General features: G+C 51.7%; 1 protein-coding gene and 1 long non-coding RNA gene across 2 annotated transcripts in view; one reads left to right on the plus strand and one right to left on the minus strand.

Moving 5' to 3' along the window:
* Nucleotides 1-20977, plus strand: part of HIP1 (huntingtin interacting protein 1) — a 148159-nt gene that overhangs the window by 109022 nt on the left and 18160 nt on the right. Inside the window, exons 5-17 of the mRNA XM_042972275.1 lie at nucleotides 4185-4265; nucleotides 6536-6612; nucleotides 7091-7152; nucleotides 10151-10291; nucleotides 12415-12472; nucleotides 15733-15808; nucleotides 15918-16058; nucleotides 16396-16493; nucleotides 16854-16926; nucleotides 17583-17766; nucleotides 18535-18623; nucleotides 18992-19108; nucleotides 20638-20739. Coding sequence (XP_042828209.1) covers nucleotides 4185-4265; nucleotides 6536-6612; nucleotides 7091-7152; nucleotides 10151-10291; nucleotides 12415-12472; nucleotides 15733-15808; nucleotides 15918-16058; nucleotides 16396-16493; nucleotides 16854-16926; nucleotides 17583-17766; nucleotides 18535-18623; nucleotides 18992-19108; nucleotides 20638-20739 — 1299 coding nt within the window. The remainder of the gene's footprint in view (nucleotides 1-4184; nucleotides 4266-6535; nucleotides 6613-7090; nucleotides 7153-10150; nucleotides 10292-12414; nucleotides 12473-15732; nucleotides 15809-15917; nucleotides 16059-16395; nucleotides 16494-16853; nucleotides 16927-17582; nucleotides 17767-18534; nucleotides 18624-18991; nucleotides 19109-20637; nucleotides 20740-20977) is intronic.
* Nucleotides 14644-15728, minus strand: LOC122234732. Its single transcript, XR_006212658.1, has 2 exons — nucleotides 15338-15728; nucleotides 14644-14837 (listed from the first exon to the last, which is right to left on the minus strand). It is a non-coding gene; the product is annotated as an uncharacterized LOC122234732 (long non-coding RNA).

Here is a 20977-nt window from a genome sequence, read left to right on the forward strand (position 1 = left end):
TGTGGGGTTGTGGTGTTGTCAATTCTGTGGCTTCGGACAGATGTATCATGACACACATCCATCACTGTGGTATCGTACAGATGAGTTTCACTGACTTAAAAATCCTCTGTGCTCCACCCGTGCATCCCTGCCCACCTCCTGCAGCCCCTGGCAACCACTGGTCTTTTTACTGACTCCACAGTTTTGCCTTTTCCAGAGTGTCCTGTAGTTGGAATCCTTTGGTATGTAGCCTTTTCAGACTGGCTTCTTTCTCTTAGTAACATGCAGTTGAGGTTCCTCCATGTCTTTTCATAGCTTGATAGCTCATTTCATTTTTAGTGCTCAGTAATACCCCATTGTCTGAGGGGACCACGGTTTATCCATTCACCAACTAAGGGGCGGGGCGTCCTGGTTGCTTCCAAGTTTTGGCAGTTATAAATAAAGCTGCTCTAAACATCCACATGCAGATTTTGTCTGGACTAGGTCTTCATCTCCTTTGGGCAAAAACCAAGGAGCGCCATTGCTGTATTTTGTGGTAAGAGTATGTTTACTTTTATGAGAAACTGCCACACCATCTTCAAAAGTGGCTGTATGCTTCTGAATTCCCACCAGCAATGAATGAGAGCTCCCATTGTTCCCTATCTCCTCACTGGAACTTGGTGTTATCAGTGTTCTGGATTTCGGCCATTCTTGTAAGTGTGTACTCCTATTTCAGTGTTGTTTTAATTTGCATTTCCTGGTGACACACAACGGGGAACGTCTCTTCACATGTTTATTTGCGGTCTTCTTTGTGGTGAGGTGTTGGTTAAGGTCTTTGGTGATTTTTTTAAGCAGGTTGTTTGTCTTTTTATCGTTGATTTTTTCTTTTAATTTTTTTAATGTTTATTTATTTTTTGAGAGAGAGAGAGAGAGAGAGACAGAGAGAGAGAGACAGAACACAAGCTGGGGAGGGGTAGAGAGAGCAGGAGACACAGAATCCAAAGCAGGCTCCAGGCTCTGAGCTGTCAACTAGAGAGCCCGGAGCGGGGCTCGAACTCACGAACTGTGAGATCATGATGTGAGCTGAAGTCGGATGCTTAACTGACTGAGCCACCCAGGTGCCCCAATTTTTATTGTTGAGTTTTAAGAGAATGTTATATAATCTGGATAACAGTCCTTTATCAGCTACGTTACACTCTGTGGGTTCTCGTTCTGTTAACGGTGATTTTTGCAGACTTTTTTAAATTTTAATGAAGTCTAGCTTGTCAGATACATCTTTCATGGGTCATAATGTTGGTGTTCTAGCTAAAAAGTCATTGCTGGGGCACCTGGGTGACTCAGTTGGTTAAGTGTCTGACTCTTGGTTTTGGCTCAGATCATGATCGCACGGTGTGTGACTTTGAGCCCCTCATCGGGCTCTGCACTGATGGTGTAGAACCTGCTTGGGATTCTCTCTTTCCCTCTCTCTCTCTGCCGCCCCACCCCTGCCCCGGTCTCTCTCTCTCTCTCTCTCTCTCTCTCTCTCAAAATAAATAAACTAAACTAAAATAAAATAAAAAGTCTTTGCCATACCCAAGGTCATCTGTGTTACCTCCTAGGGTTTGTTTGTTTGTTTGTTTTTTTCAACGTTTTTTATTTATTTTTGGGACAGAGAGAGACATAGCATGAACGGGGGAGGGGCAGAGAGAGAGGGAGACACAGAATCGGAAACAGGCTCCAGGCTCCAAACCATCAGCCCAGAGCCCGACTCGGGGCTCGAACTCACGGACCGCGAGATCGTGACCTGGCTGAAGTCGGACGCTTAACCGACTGCGCCACCCAGGTGCCCCACCTCCTAGGGTTTTTTATAGTTTTACATTTTACATTGACGTCTATGATCCATTCATATTTTGGTTTTTGATCCTGGTGCGTTTTCGTATGAAATACAGCTGCCTTTGATGATGAGCATAGTTTCACTTTGTCTTTCTGCTACTTTCTAATTTTTCCATGATGAACAAGTATAATGTGCAACTCATAAAATATGATTCTTCATAGAAATGAATACATTAGGAAATACTGTCATCTCTGGCATTGATATCTTTAACTTCCTCTGATGACCCAACTCCCTTTGGTGCCCTTTGAGGCATGTTTCAGTGGGGTTCCTCTACCTTAGAGGATATAGATGCACCCAGAAGAAAATGTAGAAGTCAGACCTCAAGTGAGAACTACAACTATTCAGCTCAAGTGTCCTTTGTGCCAGGGCGCCTGGGTGGCTTAGTCGGTTAAGCTTCCAATTTTGGCTCAGGTCACGATCTCACAGTTCGTAAGTTAGGGCCCCACATTGGCTTCTCTGCCATCAGCACGGAGCCCGCTTTGCATCCTCTGTCTCCCTCTTTCTCTGCCCCTCCCCTTTTCTCTCTCTTTCTCCCTCTCTCTCTCTCAAAATAAAATAAAACATTAAAAAAAGAGAGTTCTTTGTGCCACCATGTCCTTCCTCCTTTGGGTATAACTGGGAGTTCCAGGCATCACCCTGCTAATTCCAGCTTCTTCCCAGACACCCAGGACACGACCGCATGGGCAGCCTCCATGGGAATGCTTATTCGTCCCCAGCCAGGATCCATCCCATTTCAATCCCCCCTCCATGCGGAATGTTCTAGCCTCTCTTAGTTTGCTGGAGTCCATCTGGAGGAGGTGTTTCCTCTCCTGCAGTTAGAGAGAGAGAGACAGAAGGAAGGAAATGGCTTGTAGCCAGACTGTGATTACTAAGGGTGGGAGACTTTAAATTCTTAAATCTGAAGCCTTGTCTAGAATTCATGCAAAGGAAGTTCTCCTGTGTGTACACAAGATGATACCGTAAGAATGTTTGTTGAAATAGAGCTTATAACAGAAAAACTTGCCTACAACTAAAACATACAACACTAGGGAGTTCGTTCGATAAATTACATTACACTCGGATAATAATATCACTGAAAATGATGATACAGGAGAAAATGTGAGAAGATAGAGAAAAAGAAGTATATTAAGTTAAAAAATGGGTTCCATTTTTAAAATTTTATTTAGTTTTAGAGAAAGGGAGAGGGGCTGACAGAGAGAGAGAGAGAGAGAGAGAGAGAGAGAGAATCCCAAGCAGGCTCCTTGCTCAGTGTGGAGTCTGACACAGGACTAGGAGCCTGATGCAGGGCTTGGTCCCATGACCCCGGGATCATGACTTGAGCCGAAATCAAGAGTCTGGATGCTCAACCAACTGGGCCGCCAGGTGCCTCCCATTTTTAATTTTAAAATAAAGGTAGGACGCAGAGGATTTTTAGGGCAGTGAAACTATTGTGCATGATACTGTAATTGGCAGGTACAGGACATTGTGCATTTGTCAAAACATAGAATGTATCACACCAAGAGTGAATCCTAATGCAAATTTCACTTTGGATAATAATGATGAGTCAGTATAGGTTCATCGGTTGCAACAAATGTCCTCTCTTGTGCGGACGTTAACAGTGGGGGAGGCTATGTATGTGTGGGAACAGGGGTATATAGGAGAGCCCCGTACTTTTGGCCTAATTTTGCTGGGAACCTAAAACAGCTCTAAAAAAACCATAATGTCTATTTAGGGGCACCTGGCTGGGTCAGACAGTACAGCATATGACTCTTGATCTCGGGGTCATGAGTTCAAGCCATGTGTTGAGTGCAGAAATTACTTAAATACATAAAACTTAAAAAAAAAATGTCTAGGGGCTCCTGGGTGGCTCAGTCAGTTATGCGTCTGACTTTGGCTCGGGTCATGACCTCCCAGTTTGTGGGTTCAAGCCCTGCGTCAGGCTCGGTGCTGACAGCTGGGAGCCTGGAGCCTGCTTTGGATTCTGTGTCTCCCTCCCTCTCTCTCTCTCTGTCTCTCTCTCTCTCTCTCTCTCTCTGCCTCTCCCCCCCCCCACTCAAAAGTAAACATTACAAAAAATTAAAAATAAAGAATATCCATTTTAAAATAGGTCTATTTAAATTGAAAAAATTAGATCAAATAACACTTTGTGCCCCAGAATGTTAGCCATGATTGTATCTTCTGTCTAGATGAAGGCTGATGTGTGTGTATCTGTACTTGTCTGTGTTTTCCAAATTTTCCACAATGGCCATTTGTTGTTTTCCAGAATTGAGAAAAAAAAAAAAAATCTATGTATTGTTTATAGAAGTCCCGGCCATCAGTCTCTCACCCAGGTGTTGTTAGTGGTGACCCTTGCTTTCTTTTCTTTTCTGGAAAGGGCCACCTGAGTGAGGGCTATGGACGGCTGTGCAGCACCTACCTCAGACTGCTAAGAACAAAGATGGAATATCACACCAAAGTGAGTCTGCGGACAATTCTGCCACCGCCCCCGGCTCCCCCAGCTCCTCCCCTACGGTCCCCTGGCACCTCCCTGAGCCTGTCCGGTCTTTACGGGAATAAGGCAGCCCAGGGCCCCTCAGGGAGTGTTTGTACCATATCCAGTGAGAGAAAGAGATTTCACACGACAGCTGCAGTCAGGCCCCCGGGATGGGACACGGAACCGGGCGTTTGGCCCACGTCTCCTGCCCCTTCTGGAGAGGAACCCGGTGCCCTGGGTTGCCTTAGGAAGGTGTTTCAGAAAGCACCGCCTCGACTGTTTCTAAAAACGATCCCTCCATTTTATATAGTGAGTTTCCACACAGAACCTTCTTTCTGTCCACGTATGGCGTTAGACAGTATTTCTTATGCGCCCGATGCAGGTAAAACCGTTGTGCTCGGTACCAAGGGGCACATAAGGATACATAGGAAGGGTCGGCCGGTCAGGAGTGCACCGATCAGTCAGAGGGAGGAGGCTTCTTACCTGCAGCACCCTGTAACAGTGCACAGCGGTCACTTGAGCCTATGGAAGGAGCCACAGATCACATTAGTATGAGGAACAGTCAGGTGCAGGGTGGCAGGGGTGGGGAGGCTGGGCAGCTCGGTGAGACCATCTCACTCAGAGTGGAAGATGGTCAGAGCCTGATCGAGACGGTGGTCCCTGGGACAGGCAAGAGCGGCAGGGACTCTCTGAAGACTGGCAGGAGGGGTGGGGGGCAACAGCTAGGGAGATGCGGGGCCTGTGGGAAGGACCTGGGCAATAGGAAGATGCACAGGAGCCCAGGGAGACAGAGTGAGGCCACAGGTGCTCTGGACTGAGGGTTTCAGGAGGACAGAGGACAGGAGCGCGTGTCTCCTTGTGTCCTATGTGCTGTCCAGCGTCTAGCCCAGAACAGGCGCTCAATCAGGACTGCTTGGATGAGTGACAGAATCAACCAGAACCTATATCGGATCGAATAGCACACAAGGAGGGCTGATCCTGAGTCAGGAAAGAGCTGGCCCCTCCTCTTTTGAAGCGGGAGAAACAGAAGGTCAGCTGGTACATTCAAAACAGGGAAAGGAGTGAGAAGAAGGATGCACAGGGAGTTCCAGTGATGTCAGGAGGAAGGCACGTGAGGAGGGTGATGGCATGGGCACCGGGTTTGAGAGCGGGACAGTTTGAGGTCAGGACAGTCATTGATGGATTAGGGAGCCCGTCGGGGCCAGGAGCAAGGACTGTGAAGGGGCTCCAAGGCTGGAGAACATGATTAAAGGGTGACTCCAGCTCTGAGTCCCTCTCCAGGGACATTGGCAGCTGGTCCTCAGCACAAAGATCCAGGTTCACCAGGTTTTGACAGCAGTGTGGTGGAAGGACAGGCAGCAAGAAAGGCAGGGGACCAGGGGACCAGGTCTCTGTAATGTCCAGCCCGAGCGAGGAAGTAAACATGGCCAGAAGGGGGCGCTCAAGGAACCAGCCAGCTCTGAGATGGAGGCACAGGAGCGGTGAGCGTGGGGGCAGCAGGGGACAGCCGGGCAGAGGGCCAGTGGACAGCCAGGAGGTGCCTGAGTGGAGGATCTCTGTCTCCCTGTGGAATTGAGACCCCCTTGACGGAGCAACCGCCCATCTGTCTGTGCCCATCTACACCTTTCCCTTTGCCACACTGGGGAAGAGATAATGATACGGATATTTGACAAGATTGCTGATACGTAATAATTTTTCCTGACTTTGGGGGTGCATGATGTAATGTTTTCCTACCTTCAAGTTTATTTTACTCATTATGTTTCCCTAAAGCTAATATCCCCTCCCCCCCCCCCCCAAACTCCCAAGGGCAGCTTCAGAAAGTGGCAGAAGGACAGAGGGAAGCATGGGTAGGACTCAGAATGTACTGGCGGTGCGCGAATGCAGCACTGTCTGCGCTTCGTGGTTGGTTGAGGTCCGACCGCTGTCCCGCTGGCTCTCACTGCGGCACCAGAGAGCATCTTTAGAAGAGGGTCCCAGGACCCAAATTGTTAGGACGGAGCCCTGTCCTGGCTCCCAGAGAGGGGTGGAGCCTTTACCTGTGATGATGGGCAGTGGATGTCCTTTGACGTGAGCTGGTCAAGGGGTCTGTGTGTACGTGAGGTTGTGTGCCCTGACAACCCCCAGGAAGGATGTCGGTGTTGCACGAACAGAATCAAGCCTGCTGCTCCCCGAACTCAGTGTAGACAGTTTGCCTGGTGTCGGCTTAGTTGAGGTGCTCTGTCCTGACTTCATTCCTCTGCCTGCCTTGCCAGAATCCCAGGTTCCCTGGCAACCTTCAGATGAGCGACCGGCAGCTGGACGAGGCTGGAGAGAGCGATGTTAACAACTTGTGAGTGGACGTCCTCGTGCGGTGGACCCAACGGGCAAGGAAGCTCTTGTCAATGTTGCCACTTCTGGCTGGGGTCACACAGGGCCTGACGGCAGGGACAGTGGCTGGGGTGGGGCGACTTAGTGCCGGTGCCCCATCCAGAACCCTTCCAGGCTGTCCAGGGTTCGCTTCTCAGTGTCCCCTTCTGCCCTCCCACCCCAGCGTGGTACCTGCCCTTTCCCTCTGCCACTGTCACTGTGGAATTCACCCTGTTTGATCTTCAGATGGCCTTAAGACCCGTGTAGGCGGGGCTAGGGATTGGAGCTAGTGTGTGGGTCTGTGTGTGTCTGTGTGTCTGTGCGTGTGTGCATATGCTCGTGTATGCGTGCAGGCAGGCATGCACATGTGCACCGGGGACAGAGACAGAAACACGGAGCGTGGGGAGGGAAGCCTTGGCCTTGGGCTATGGAGTATAAGCTCTCTTTCCTCTTGGGTCCAGTTTCCAGTTGACAGTGGAGATGTTTGACTACCTGGAGTGTGAACTTAACCTCTTCCAAACTGGTGAGTCTCTCGCTCCCGTCTGGCCTAGGCTCTTCTGAGAATTGCCTGATTCCAAACTTTGTTCCCGGCTTGCCCCAGCCGTCCTAGCCCCTCTCTCCCTACAAGTTGTACAGCGCAGGCCAGGAAATGGGGATACCCACACGCTATCTCTGCTCTCTCCATCCCCAGTGCAGGGAAGGACTGGAGCTCTTGGGTATTTTCAGAGTCAGTGATTTCATTTTGAGCAGAATGACCGTGCCCCCTACCCTGCCAGCTTCCCTCTAGAGGCCCAGGCCTCCAAGAGCCCAAAGACCGGTTTGGCCTCTTTGATAACCTCTGGACTGTGGCCCCAGCACCGGTCGGTCCTTTGTCTGCTACTCAGCTGGGCCGGCAGTCGGGACCGATTTCCGCTCAGGAAGAGGGGTTCCTGTGTGCTGTTTGGTCAGCAGCTGGGGTTGACCCGCCGGTCGAGTTGAGTTTTGGCCAAGTCCGTGTACGAAGCCCCTTCCTACAAGCAAGGGGAGTTGGCCACACTTCCGGGCTCCCTTCGCTGAGAGTTCTGGTGCCTCCCGGCTGTCAGCCCCTCACACTTCCCTGACAAGAAATCAGGAAGGAAGCATTCCATTCCCTTCTCTCTGGTGCCCCCTCTTCCCTGCACCCTCCCGCCCCCAGCATGGCCCCCCTTCCTTCCCGGGGAACAGAAGAGCCCGTTTTCTAAGATTCGCCATGCGCCACGACAAGTGTTCGGCTCCGTGAAAGAGTGGATTCCAAACTGCAGGCATTCGTGCACAAGCTTGGCGACCTTCTCAGCGTTTGGACGTGTGGGGCCCACTCCTGGGGTTCTGATTTCCTCAGGAAAAAAAACAGACACCCTCTCACCCTGAATTACAACTTCTTCCGCATGTTCATCTGTACAGGAGCTCGCAAATGGCCTGTTAACCAGCCAGCGCTGTACTGGGTCGGCAAACGCCTTCCTGCCTTGGCCGGTCAGTTCAGGGCAGGTCATGGTGAGAACAGCACCACACACAGTTGGAAACCGTGGTTTGTAGGAGAAATAAGACGCTTGGCCTGCTAGCCACCTTGTCATACAAAAGTCAGTAGTTGAAACACAAAACAGAGTCCCCGCCCTAACGCGTTCCCAGCCAGGTAGGAGAAATGGTGCGGATGCGTTTTTTTGAATGCATCGGCAATGTTTGCACAAAAGTACACCAACAACTGTATGCTGTCGTGGCTGCCTTTCAGTTACTAGTGGTGGGTGGGGAGGTCCTATGGGGATAATTTAGAATTTGTCGACACTCAGCCTCGGAATGTGCTTAAATCTGAATGCAGGTAGGAGTGATATTGCAGGGGTTGTCATCCTTGGAGGAGTCCTGTCCAGAGCCTGCCACTCAGGTGACCCGAGGCCTCTTCCGGGCCTCCTCAGACCCACCTGCCGCTGCTGTAGGGGTTATGGGAGAGCAAGTCAACTGTTTGAGCCTCTATGGGGGTCGCTTCCGGCCCTGACAGACTTGAGTAGCCACATGTGGCTAGCATATTGAACAGCTCCTATAGACACTTCCGTTGTCACAGAATTCTGTCGGACGGTGCTACCAGGTGATTCTGCTACATGAGAACCACTCAGCTGGGAAACACAGTTTTCAACCCTGGCTGTGTATTAGAATTACCTGGGGGGCTTTGGAAACCTACCAATGCCCCAACCCTACCCCAGAACAATTAAGACAGAACGGGAGGTAGGGCGGTTGCAGGCAAACATTAGCAGGCTTTAAATTTCCCCCAAGTGATTCTGATCAACCTGAAAGCCAACTCCTTCAATAGGTACAAGACCTTTTTGAGGTATGTGCGCTTTGAACCGTCTGCGTTTTACAGAAAAGCATCTGGAGGCACAGCGAGGTTGAGGAACTTGTCCGTGGTCACACTGCTCTAGATGTTACTGGATGCCAAGGGGCATTCCTGGAAGGAGGCAGGAATTCCTGGAAACCTGGCCGCCTTGCAGTGACAGCTGCTTTTAATTTGTGTCAAAAAGAAAAACTGTCTTTTAATTAGAACTGTTGGGTTGTTTTTTCCTTTTTGTTTTTTGTTTTCAGCTGCCAGAATAAGCCTGTTAACGGGGATTAGCAGTCTGGGAAGCCAGAGTACAGCAGTTCTGGGCTTTCCCCCGGGGCAGTCCCACTCACTGATTCTTTTTCATTGCTGGCCATAGTGGAGTCTACGCAGGCGGTGGGCAGCCACTGTGGGAGGGAATTCGGCCCTGGCCACTGCTGTGCGCAGAGGGTCCACGGCCAGGGGTCCGGTTACTTGGTTTAAGAACAAGGGGGTACGGGGGCGCCTGGGTGGCTCAGTCGGTTGAGCATCCGACTCTTGATTTTGGCTCAGGTCATGATCTCACGGTTTGTGAGATCGAGCCCCGTGTCAGGCTCTGCGCTGAAAGCATGGACCCTGCTTGGGATTCTGTCTCCCTCCCTCTCTCTCTCTCTGCCCCTCCCCCCCGCTCACACTGTCCCTGTCTCTCAAACTTTAAAAAAAAGAACAAGGGGTAGGGGGCAGAGGGTAACATGGAGGGGTCTGTGGAGCGAGACACTTAAGGGAATGACGTGCGGTCTGGAGCTCAGGAGAGTGGAGGGCAGTACTTCTGCTGGCCAGCCCCCCAAGGACCAACAGCAGCCTTCGATCCTGATGGTTCATCCTCGGCCCTCCCAGATTCTCCAGTTGTCCAGCCAGGGCTCCTGCGCATGTCCCCTTCTGGTGTCCCAAGACGCTGTGGCAAGCCACCAGGAAGGCAAGGCTGAATTACTCCCTCCTTTGTGCTCTGATCAGTGTTTGATTATTTTCCCCTGCCTTCGAGGGACTCACCCTCCGGTTCCTCCGTTTTCCTCTCCCACAGGAGTGTCGTAAGGGGTAACCGCACCAGATGACCCAGCGTGTGCACAGAGCAGGTCCTCGGTGCGTGTCTTCTGCCCCCTCCGAGAGGGTCACCTGCAGTTTCCTGCCCCTACCACCTGTCTCCCTTTCTATCTCCTAGTGTTCAATTCCCTGGACATGTCCCGCTCCGTGTCAGTGACGACAGCTGGGCAGTGCCGCCTGGCCCCGCTCATCCAGGTCATACTGGACTGCAGCCACCTGTATGATTACACTGTCAAGCTCCTCTTCAAGCTCCACTCCTGTGAGTACGCCCGGCCGGATCATCTCTGCGCGCTTGGGGCGGGAAAGGAGTCGCAGCCTGAGGCTCTCCCCGGAGAAATGCGGTCCCCTCAGCGCCCTTTCTCCTGCTGCTCTCAAAGGCCCTAGAGCTCCCGACCTTCTTAAGAGTGGAGACGAGCAGGGCACAAGTTTTGGTGTGCCCACTCACCATAGGGTTTCCTAGGACAGTCCTTTCCCTCTACCTCTGGCTTTATCGCACCTCCGTCCGTATGTGTTGTGTATCCTGGGACCCACACAAATGATGCCAGACCCGGCCTAGACCCACAGGAGCAGGGGCACAGTGGTTTCCAGAGCGTTACAAGTGGCATTTTGTGGGGAAATAAAAAAAATATAAAACAGAGCTGCTCTAGTAACCGGAGGGCCACCCCCTACCCAGCCAGACACCCCGGGATGCTTTCGTAGATTGTATTTTGGAAACTACTAGTCTCGTGGATGTTCTCATGCTTTCACGTGTGCTTCTCGCTTAAAACGGCGTGTGTGGGTCCTGCCCCTACAAGGTCTGCGTTGGTCAGTCTGGTAGGTTAGGGGTCTTCGTTATTAAACCGTATCCCAGATGAAACTGATGTGGGTGGTTTCTGGGCCACCCTCGGAGGTGTTCACCACGAAGGATATACACATGACGGAGAAACAACAAGAGTCGAGGCCCGAGTGGATACTAGCAAGGTTTTATGGCCCTGGAAAAGGGGACAGGATGAATTTTAGAAGACAAGGACAAGGGATCACTCTAGAACTGTGGTCACTGACGAGATGCGGATCTGGTGATTTAGACGGGACGGGGAAAGCGACATTCAGTCTGGTTAGTCTGGGAACAGTGTGAGGAAGGGAGGTTGGAAATTCGACGTTCAAGCGTTAGAAAGGCGTCGAGGCAAGTGGACGCCCCTGGAGGGGCACAGGGTGGACTGAATGCCAAGAGAAGAAACGCAGTTGCCCCACAGAGTATATACTTCTCTAAAAATGAATGTTTGATTTTAGAATAGTTTTTGATCTACAGAAAAGTTGTAAAGATAGTTCAGGAAGTGCCCCTATACCTTGAAGCGAGTTTCCTCTGTTGTTAAGATCTTTCATGAGTATGGTACATTTGTCACACTTAATGGACCAATATTGACACACGACTCTCAACTGAAGTCCAGATTTTATTCAGATTTCCCCAGTTTTTACCTCATGTGCCATCCAGGACGCCACATTACATTAGTCTTTGTGTCCCCCTAGGCTCCTCTTGGCCGTGACAGTGTCTCAGACTTGTGACCTTGACGGTTTAGGGGAGAATCGGTCCGACACTTGTAGAATGTTCCTCAATTTAAGTCGGTCCGCTGTTTTTCTCACGACTGGGGCTAAGGGTTCTTGGGAGAGAGATCACGGAGGTACAGTGCCATCGTCATCCACCGTTTATACTTGGCATTCTGAATTCTCATACATTTTGCATGTGCTCCCTATTTATACCAAACATCACCTACCCAAAAATTACTAAAATGTAAATTTAAGGAATAGAGCAAGAAATAAAAGGATCGCTGAGCTGTGATCTGTGGTTGAAGTACACAGAGTGACATAATCTGGGAGCAGAAAGGACCTCAGAGAGCCCGCTCTGTAGGGGCGGAGGCCGGCGCTTCGATGCTGCCAGTCGTCCAGCATCATGCAGTGGCAGGGCCGAACGAGCACCGGACTGAGATCCTGAGTGTTGTCTGCAATCTTTGCCTTCGCACAGCCAACCTCTCAGGCAGGCTCTCTGGATCCCTTCCGTCCCGCAGCTTGGTCAGGTCAACCACGGTCGCTTCTGTGGTCAGGGACACAACTTCCAGCCCACTGTGCCCAGAATGGCTTGCACTCCGGGAGCAAACAGGAGGACAGATTTGAGGGACAAGCGCCCCCCACCCCGGGTTCCCTGCGGGTCCTTCTGGGCCCCTTGGTTACCAATCCTGGGGCAGCTCTAGGCCAGGAATGCCCACCTCCCTCCTCCCCCCGCCCCCGCACCGGCAAGACTGGCCGCAAGCCCCAGGGTGGCTGGTCCCCTCCTTCCAGAGCCCCGCTGTGGCTCACGTGGTCCTCCTGTGGTCCTCTTCCCTCTCACTCTATTCCAATATCTTCCAGGTCTCCCAGCTGACACCCTGCAAGGCCACCGGGACCGCTTCATGGAGCAGTTCTCGAAGTAAGTGGCTTATGGGAGAGAAATGAAGGCGAATCCAAAAACTGCTATAAAATCAATTAATCCTTGTAAGAGCACTTGCTTTATAACGATTGAGGATCGCCAGTATCTGAATGGCAAAGCAGTAAAGTGAGGGAAAGTAAGTAGGACAGCAGCAAACCTACCACTGGCTGGGGAAGCCATCTGTTCTCTGATAAAAACCATACACACGTGTAGAAGAAGGCGATTCCGTACATCCATTCATCACCTGCTGTATGCCCAGGGCTTCACCCTCTGTTTCCTCTTCTTACATTCTCCTACCGCGTAGGGTCTTACACCATGTACATGAAAAGCAACGCCCAGATATGTGTCTCTAGCAGGGCCTTGGCTCCGAATTCCAGTCTCACATACCCGATGGTCCGTCTGACATCCTACACCAAACTTACATCTCAAACTGAACTCTAGATTTTCCTCCCAAAGTGTTCTCCCCAGTCTTCTCTATCTCAGTAAATGCTGCCACATCCATTTGGGCCAGAGACCGGGAACTCCCCATTTTCCTCATCCCCATCCCCCACGTTCAGTCTAGCAGCAGGTTCAGCTGATGCTCTGCAAATATATCCTGGTTCCAGTCATAGCTCCTATCTCTCTGGCTGCCATTGTTGTGTGCCAGGACCCTCCAATATGGCGGACACCCTGAGTTTCCACTGCTGCCCCCTGCAATTCTGTCCTCCCCCAGCAGTTAGAACAACCTTGTGAAGACATTAGTCCCTTGCTCAGAACCTTCCGGTGACTTCTTGATTACACCGAGAATAAACTCCAAGCTCTTCTCCGTGGTCCCCAAGGCCCTGCTTGCCATCTCTCACCTCGTCTCCAGGGCTTATGAGGTTTCGGCCACACGGGGTCTTCTTGTTCCTGGAACCTACCCAGCACATTTCTCTGTCAGGGGCTTAGGGCTTGCCATTCCATCCCTGGGGATGTTCTCCCAGCCTGGCCAGCTCTGGATCATCTTCCATCACCTCCTCACAAAGGCATCTCTGGCATTAAATCTTTTAAGATTTTATTTTTTATTTTACTTTATTTTATTATTTTATTTTATTTTATTTTTATTTCATTTTTGAGAGAGAGAGAGAGAGTGCACGTGCACACAAGTTGGGGTGAGGGGCACAGGAAGAGAGAGAAAGAGAAAGAAAGAATCTGAAGCAGGTTCCACACCCAGCAGAGCCCGATGGTGGGGGGCTGGATCCCACGACCGTGAGATCATGACCTGAGCTGAAATCAAGAGTCTGACTCTTAACCGACTGAGCCACCCAGGCCCCCCTTAAATCTTAAATCTCTTATTTAAGTTGGGTTTTCTTCACCTCCTGTTCCTCCAACCCCAACCCCGCCTCCCCATATTCTCCAGGCCAGTGCCTTGTTTCTTTCATGGTTCTTAGAACCAGCTTTATTTCTGCTTGACTACCCATTCTTACGTCCCTAGCTCCTGATACGTAGCAGCCAGTTACCCACAAATATTGGGATAAATTACTAAGCGAGGAAGCCAGGTGTCTTGTCTAGAAGAGGAAGAGATTATCTGACCGAGGGATAAATTATTCTGTGCATTTGGGCAAGATGATCACTGGTGAGGCGAGAAGTACAACTCAGCTTTCGTTACGTGTGCCCCAGAAGAGGGGAAGGAAGCACGAGAGAGAGGGAGAGAGAACCCAGGTGCCGAGAAGGGCACTGGGGCTCGGCACGCTGTATTTGACCCTCTTGTTTTGCCTATTAATTTCTTCATCCCTGACAATAGAGGAAAAATACCCACCAAATCCCAGGCTTCTCCTACTGGTTCCGAGCCACAGTCAGAGGACAAGTTCAGGGTTTTGCTCACCTCCCGGTTTCCTTATTCCATTTGAAAAGCCTCATATGTTTATTCTATAATAAATGACTTATTAAATCCTAGGAGACAGGCCCTGGGGCTGATTTCCTGGAATGGTAAATTCCAGTAGCTTATGAAAGCAGTGCGGCCTATTACTGTTGGCTCCAGCCCAGAAAGAGGGGGATGTGTGGTCAGGTGATTTTATTTCCTTTAATGTTCTCCTAGCTTATAAAAACTTCTGCCGTGAGCAGCTGTCTCACTTTCTCCTCTGCACAGACCTGGCAGCTCCCGGAGGCCTCAGTGTCGACGACTTTGGGGAAAGCACCAATGACATCACAGGGGCAGTTCCAGCCTTGGGGTCAGAATGGCTGACATGAGATCCCAGGGGTTTAGTTTATTGGGCTGAGCTGAAGGAGATTCTGAGAGAGGTTGCAGAGAGAGGGTGCTGAGACCCACGATGCTCTTTCCTCTCAGGAAATCTGTCTGGTGCCCTCTGCTTTCTGGGCCTTCCATGTTTCGATTGAAAACAGAGACCTGAAGACGAGAAAAAATATTTGGTTTCTTCACCCCCATATCCATCCAAGATTAGGACACAGTATAAATAGATTGCTTTCCTCCAATGAAGTCTTTCTTGATGAGTTGATGCCTCTGTGCATGGTACTGTGGTACCCCTAGCTCAGCAGGGCCCAGGCTCTGCCCTCTAGAGGCTTCTAGTCTAACTGGGAGGTAACACACAGCTTTAAAGCAGGGTGAGTTAATTAAAAGGAGCTTTACCTTAGTTTTGGGGTTGTTTTTTTTTTTTTACTTTTTTTTAATGTTTATTTATTTTTGAGAGAGAGAGAGAGAGAGAGAGAGAGCATGAGCAGGGGAGGGGCAGAGGGAGAGAGACACAGAATCCAAAGCAGGGTCCAGGCTCTGAGCTTTCAGTCCAGAGCCCAACACGGGGCTCGAACCCATAAACCGTGAGATCATGACCTGAGCTGAAGTCGGACCCTTAACCAGCTGAGCCACACAGGCACCCTGAGGAAATTTACCTCAGTACTTAAGTTCCCTTCCCTTTTCTTATGGTTAGGTGGTTTATCCTCAGAGAGAGTAAATTTATTTTTGTGTTATTCTAAGCCGAACATTCTTGGGAAGAGACATCAGCCAGACAACAGCGTAGATTCTGTGGTGACGCAGATCTTGTTCTGGGATGATCCACTCTTCCAGAGGATTCGGTCATTTGAATCCCTGTCTCCTGTGAGGACTGGCTACAAATGACCTTCCCCCTGTAGCATCATAATTGAAGCCCAGCGCCATGGAAGCCGTCTCCTTGACAGCCCACGCCTTTGGGCTGGGTGGGCAGCAGGAGAGCTGGGTGGCTGCAGTGTCCCCGACCCGGGGCTGGGGAAGGCGCCCAGCACCCCTGAGGCCCTTCTCCACCCCCCAGGTTGAAAGATCTGTTCTACCGCTCAAGCAACCTCCAGTATTTCAAGCGGCTCATTCAGATCCCTCAGCTGCCGGAGGTAAGCGTGCCCGGCCCCCTGGCCGTGGGAGCTGCCGGGTCCAGGGTGCTCGTAAAGACCGGCAGGCCTGGTCGGTGACGCGGTTCGGGGGCGTGTCTTCCCTCTTCAGAACCCACCCAACTTCCTGCGAGCCTCTGCCCTGTCAGAACACATCAGCCCCGTGGTGGTCATCCCGGCCGAGGCCTCGTCCCCGGACAGCGAGCCAGTCTTGGAGAAGGATGACCTCGTTGACATGGATGCCTCACAGCAGGTGCGGAGCGCCTCACTAGAACCCGAGGGGGGCGGGGTTGGAGCCCAGCAGGTGGCGTGCCCCAGGGGCGGCCCTTCCAGCTGCCCCATGCACACAGGGGAGAGGACGCGAGAGGCTCTGGCCAAGACCCTTTGATGTAACCAAGATCAGCTGCCGTCTAACCCAAGCGCTAACCTAGACTGAGCCCCCTCCCCCCGCCCTGTGGTCCCCGGGAGGGACCACAAATGGATTTGAACCCAGTTAAGAAAGGGTCCTTTTTCACATGTCACTCATCTGACCCCTTCCCGGAAGTCTCTGGGTCTCTAACTTTGTCTTCCCTCCCTTTTGGTCACCACAGAACTTGTTCGACAACAAGTTTGATGACATCTTTGGCAGCTCGTTCAGCAGCGACCCCTTCAATTTCAACAGTCAGAACGGCGTGAACAAGGAGGAGAAGTGAGTGGGAGCTGGGCACAGCCCGCGGGTGGGGAAACTAGGTGGAGCCGGGAGCCCGCTTGCCGCACCTAACCGGGGCGGGATGCTCCGTGACACGTGGGCCCCCTAGAGAAACGTCTTGACCCACAGCCCCGTGATCCCAGAGGGAAATCGAATGGGGCTGAAGTAACGGTGGACCCATGAGTGTTAGGTTCAGGTCTGGGAACACTGAGGGTCTTAGCATATAATTTGTGGGATCTCAAAGCACTTTCCCCACATTAACACCAGCTTTTAACTTCCTCCTCTGATCTCCCAGCTCGCATTTAAAAGGAAAGGGGTGGAGGCGCAGTGGAGGCAAACTTGTTCTCCTTCTGTTCCCAGGGAACACTTAATTGGTCAGCTCTACAGAGACATCAGTGAGCTGAAGGCACAGCTAGAGAACATGAAGACTGAGGTAGGACTCAGGCTGTGATCCGGTTCTGGGCTTCACCAGGACGGGACGTTTTCATACTAACTTCGCTTTGTCAGACCTCATTTTAAGTGTGTGGGTGGGGGGGACTCATTAGTAGAAATGCCCAGACCAGACAGACCTGGTCCTCTCATGGTCTTGGTGGCACTGTGTTTCCACTCTTACTACCTCGAGAATGGCATCTAGGCCAAGCCCAGCATCCCCGTGGTGCTTGGAAAGACCTGTTCTCTTCCCATGGCGATCAGAAGGTTTGATTTGTAACTCTGGTGGCTGTTTGCGGAGGCCGGGGCAGTGAATAGGCCCGCCCCTCAGGCCCACGGCTGGTCGGAGGCTTCATTCACTGGGACAGGCACACATCGCCTCCTCCCTCAGGCCAGCTCGCCCACAACTGCTCCTAGGCCCCTAACAGGATCAGAGCTCCCCTGCTGTCACCCCGTGTTTGGCTGGGTGGCTTAGAATGAGCAAAACCCTCAACTCCCGTGAGGCCACGGGAGTGGGTTTGTTAGGCAAACTCGGGTACTTTATTGGATCAGCGCTGGAAACCCTGGAGGACCCGCTTCTCCCGCCCAGCCCAGCCCAGCCCAGCCCGGCCGACCCCAGCGGTGCAGCCATGGGGCTCATTGGCTGAGTTCATCCCACAGAGCCAGCGGGCGGTGCTGCAGCTGAAGGGCCGGGTCAGCGAGCTGGAGGCCGAGCTGGCAGAGCAGCGGCACCTGCGGCAGCAGGCGGTCGACGACAGCGAGTTCCTCCGCGCGGAACTGGATGAGCTCAAGAAGAAGCGAGAAGACACGGAGAAGGCCCAGCGGAGCCTGACAGAGATAGAAAGTGAGTCTGTCGGGCTGGGGCTGAGGGTGGGGGCCACAGGGTCAGGCTAGGCTCACAGGGAGGACGGGGCTGGGTGGCAGAGCCCCAGGTGATACATCTGTCCAGAAGAGCTGCCAGGAAGGACCCTCGTGTTGCCAGTCTGAGGGGGGCAGGTTAGGGCCCAGCAGGTAGAGAGCCCCACGTGCCACACTGCTCAGAATGCCGGGTCGGGAACCAGGAGGTGACGGTGGGGTGTCCAAAGGAGAGATAGCCTAAGAAAAACTTGCCATAAAAGCCAAAAACACTGATGAAGCAAATACCGTGTGTGTGCGAATGCCCAGGAGGCACGAATCAGTGCAGCCGTCAGAATCAGGTAGATTTTTTTTTTTTTTTGAGGTTTATTTTTGAGAAGGAGAGAGAGCATGCGTGCATGCACAAGCAGGGGTGGGACAGAGTGAGAGAGGGAGACACAGAACCAGAAGCAGGCTCTTGAGCTGTTAGCCCAGAACCTGACGCAGGGTTCGAACCCACAAACCACGAGATCGTGACCTGAGCCGGTGTCGGACGCTTAACCGACTGAGCCACCCAGGCACCCCACGAGTCAGGTGGATTCTTTTTTAAAGACCGCTTCCCAGAGGAGTTTATTTCAGTAGGATTTCCCAGGGAGCAGAAGGTGCATGCATTTGTGAAAAGAGAGGAGGATGTTCTAGGGACTCTGGCGTGTTGGAAGGAAGGCACGGGGTCCCCCAGCAGGGGTCCACTGCTCACCTTGGCCCCCTGACAAAACAGGGAGAGCCCAGGCCAATGAACAGCGGTACAGCAAGCTAAAGGAAAAGTACAGTGAGCTGGTGCAGAACCACGCCGACCTGCTACGGAAGGTAGGACCCTCCACCCGCCTCTTGCCCCGCGGCCTGGGCAGTCCCCACGCCACTCCCGTGCCTGCATCGATTCTGAGGGGCTCACCATCGTTTCTTGGAACCACAGCTTTTCAGGCTTCCTTGCCTCCCACGCCTTGAGCCCCACCTTTGATGCCAGCCCCGAAGGGTTTGTCCCCCGTCCTTGTTATTCTTCTTTTAAATACTTAAGCGTTGAGTATCTGAAGATGACAGCTTCATTCTGGCTTCTCTCCAGGTAGAAAAGTGATTACTGTGTCCAATAGCCTGAATGCTGTCATTTGTTCTAGAAGGGAGATGTTGTCCCCGAGATGTTACGCCTGAGATAAGCCCGCTGTTCTTTTCTCATCCAGAATGCAGAGGTGACCAAACAGGTGTCCGTGGCCAGACAAGCCCAGGCGGATTTGGAACGAGAGAAAAAAGAGCTGGAAGACTCTTTCCAGCGCATAAGTGACCAGGCCCAGCGGAAGGTGAGGGGGGAGAAGTGGCGGGGGGGGGGGGGGCAAGGGAGGGGCCTGCCCGAGTTGGAGGCGGGCCTGGGGCACTAGGCCAGTGGAAAGATTGCTCCGTGGACAGCAGAAGTGGGTTAGAGCCCTACAAGTGTACTACAAGAGGCGTGACGCAGGGACATGGTGTCCGATGCACAGGGGATTAGAGGCACGGAGTGACGAAGGGGATCCAGCTGAGTAGGTACGTCAGCAAAGGCTTGTCCAGGGTGAGTCCGGGAGGGTTGAGAGAAGTGAAAGCACCTGGGTGTCAGAGAGACTTGTGGCCAGGAGAACACCCATGAGTTGGGGAGTGGGTGGCAGTAGGAGATGTCAGATGGGGGTGCCTGGGTGGCTCAGTCAGTCAAGCGTCTGACTTCAGCTCAGGTCATGATCTTGCTGTCCGTGGGTTCGAGCCCCGCGTCAGGCTCTGTGCAGACAGCACAGAATCTGGAGCCTGCTTTGGATTCTGTGTCTCCCTCTCTCTCTTCCCCTCCCCTACTCCCATTCTATCTCTCTGTCAAAAATAAAATAAACATTTTTTAAAATTTAAAAAGAGGGGTGCCTGGGTGGCTCAGTCAGTTGAGTGTCCGACTTCGGCTCAGGTCATGATCTCGCGGTTTGTGAGTTCGAGCCCCGCGTTGGGCTCTGTGCTGACAGCTCAGAGCCTGGAGCCTGCTTCAGATTCTGTGTCTCTCTCTGCCCTTCCCCACTCACACTATGTCTCTCTCTCCTTCAAAAATAAATAAACATTAAAAAAAATTTTTTTAATTATTTTAAAAAGGAAAAGGATAGTGCCTTTCACTTTTCTGTGACCCAGAGTAGGAAGTAAAATTTCACAAAGCCGTGCTCAGCCTTACTGTGTGGATGCGTGTGGTTATATTTTTTGCTTTGTTTATTTCCTTTTTTAAAATGTTAGCTGTAAATTCTAATGGGTTGCAACGGGCTCTTCAAAAAATACCACTCAGAAAAGAAATTTTGAAAGAAGGGAATTGTTTCCAGATGGTAAGATGCAGCGACATAGCAGGCGTTGGGGTGGCTGAATTAACAATCCGGTTTTGTATCAGTAATGCTTCTATTTAAATAATAAGAAAGAACACCTTCTACGTATAAGAAAAAAGAACTAGTTCTACTTTAATTAGTATCATAAGCCGAAGCGTGACACTTGGGAAATGTCCCTAAAACTCCCGTCTTTGATATTCCACTTAGCCAGAAGACTCGTCACTACACTCTGGGTTCTCACCTCCTCCCGCCCACTTTTGGGCACATCCAGTCTTGCCTCCAACAGAGCACACAAATCTCCCATTGATAGCTTGGGGCTTGTTTTTGAGATTTTGTTTTTAAGGAATCCCTACGCCCAACATGGGCCTCCAACTCACCACCCTGAGATTAAGAGTTGCATGCTCTATCTACCGAGCCAGCCAGGCACCCCAGTAGCTTGGGGATTTTTACAGGTGTTTATCCCTGGCAACCAGCACCTTGATCAGAGTGCTCCTGCGTTTCTTCTCTTTCAGACTCAAGAACAGACCGAGGTACTGGACAACTTGAAGCAAGAACTTGCCACCAGCAAACAGGAACTCCAGATTGTCCAAAGCAGCCTGGAAACTTCTGCCCAGGTGAGCATCACCTCCCTTCTCTCCCTTATTTTTTCCCCTCTGGCCTGGGCACTGCCGTCACCCGGCGGCCAGCTCCATCCAGCAGCTGGCCAAGCTGGTCCCATCCGTGTTCTGTGTGTGATTGCGGAGGGTGAAGGTGGCGGCTTAGAGATACCACCTGCTGTTCCGTGCGGCCCGCTGGTGGGTCTGGACTCCTGGGAAGCGGACAGTTTGATTCTCCCTCTTCCCACGTGGCCGA

This window comes from Panthera tigris, chromosome E3, assembly GCF_018350195.1.
Source record: "Panthera tigris isolate Pti1 chromosome E3, P.tigris_Pti1_mat1.1, whole genome shotgun sequence".
Lineage (NCBI taxonomy): Eukaryota > Metazoa > Chordata > Mammalia > Carnivora > Felidae > Panthera > Panthera tigris.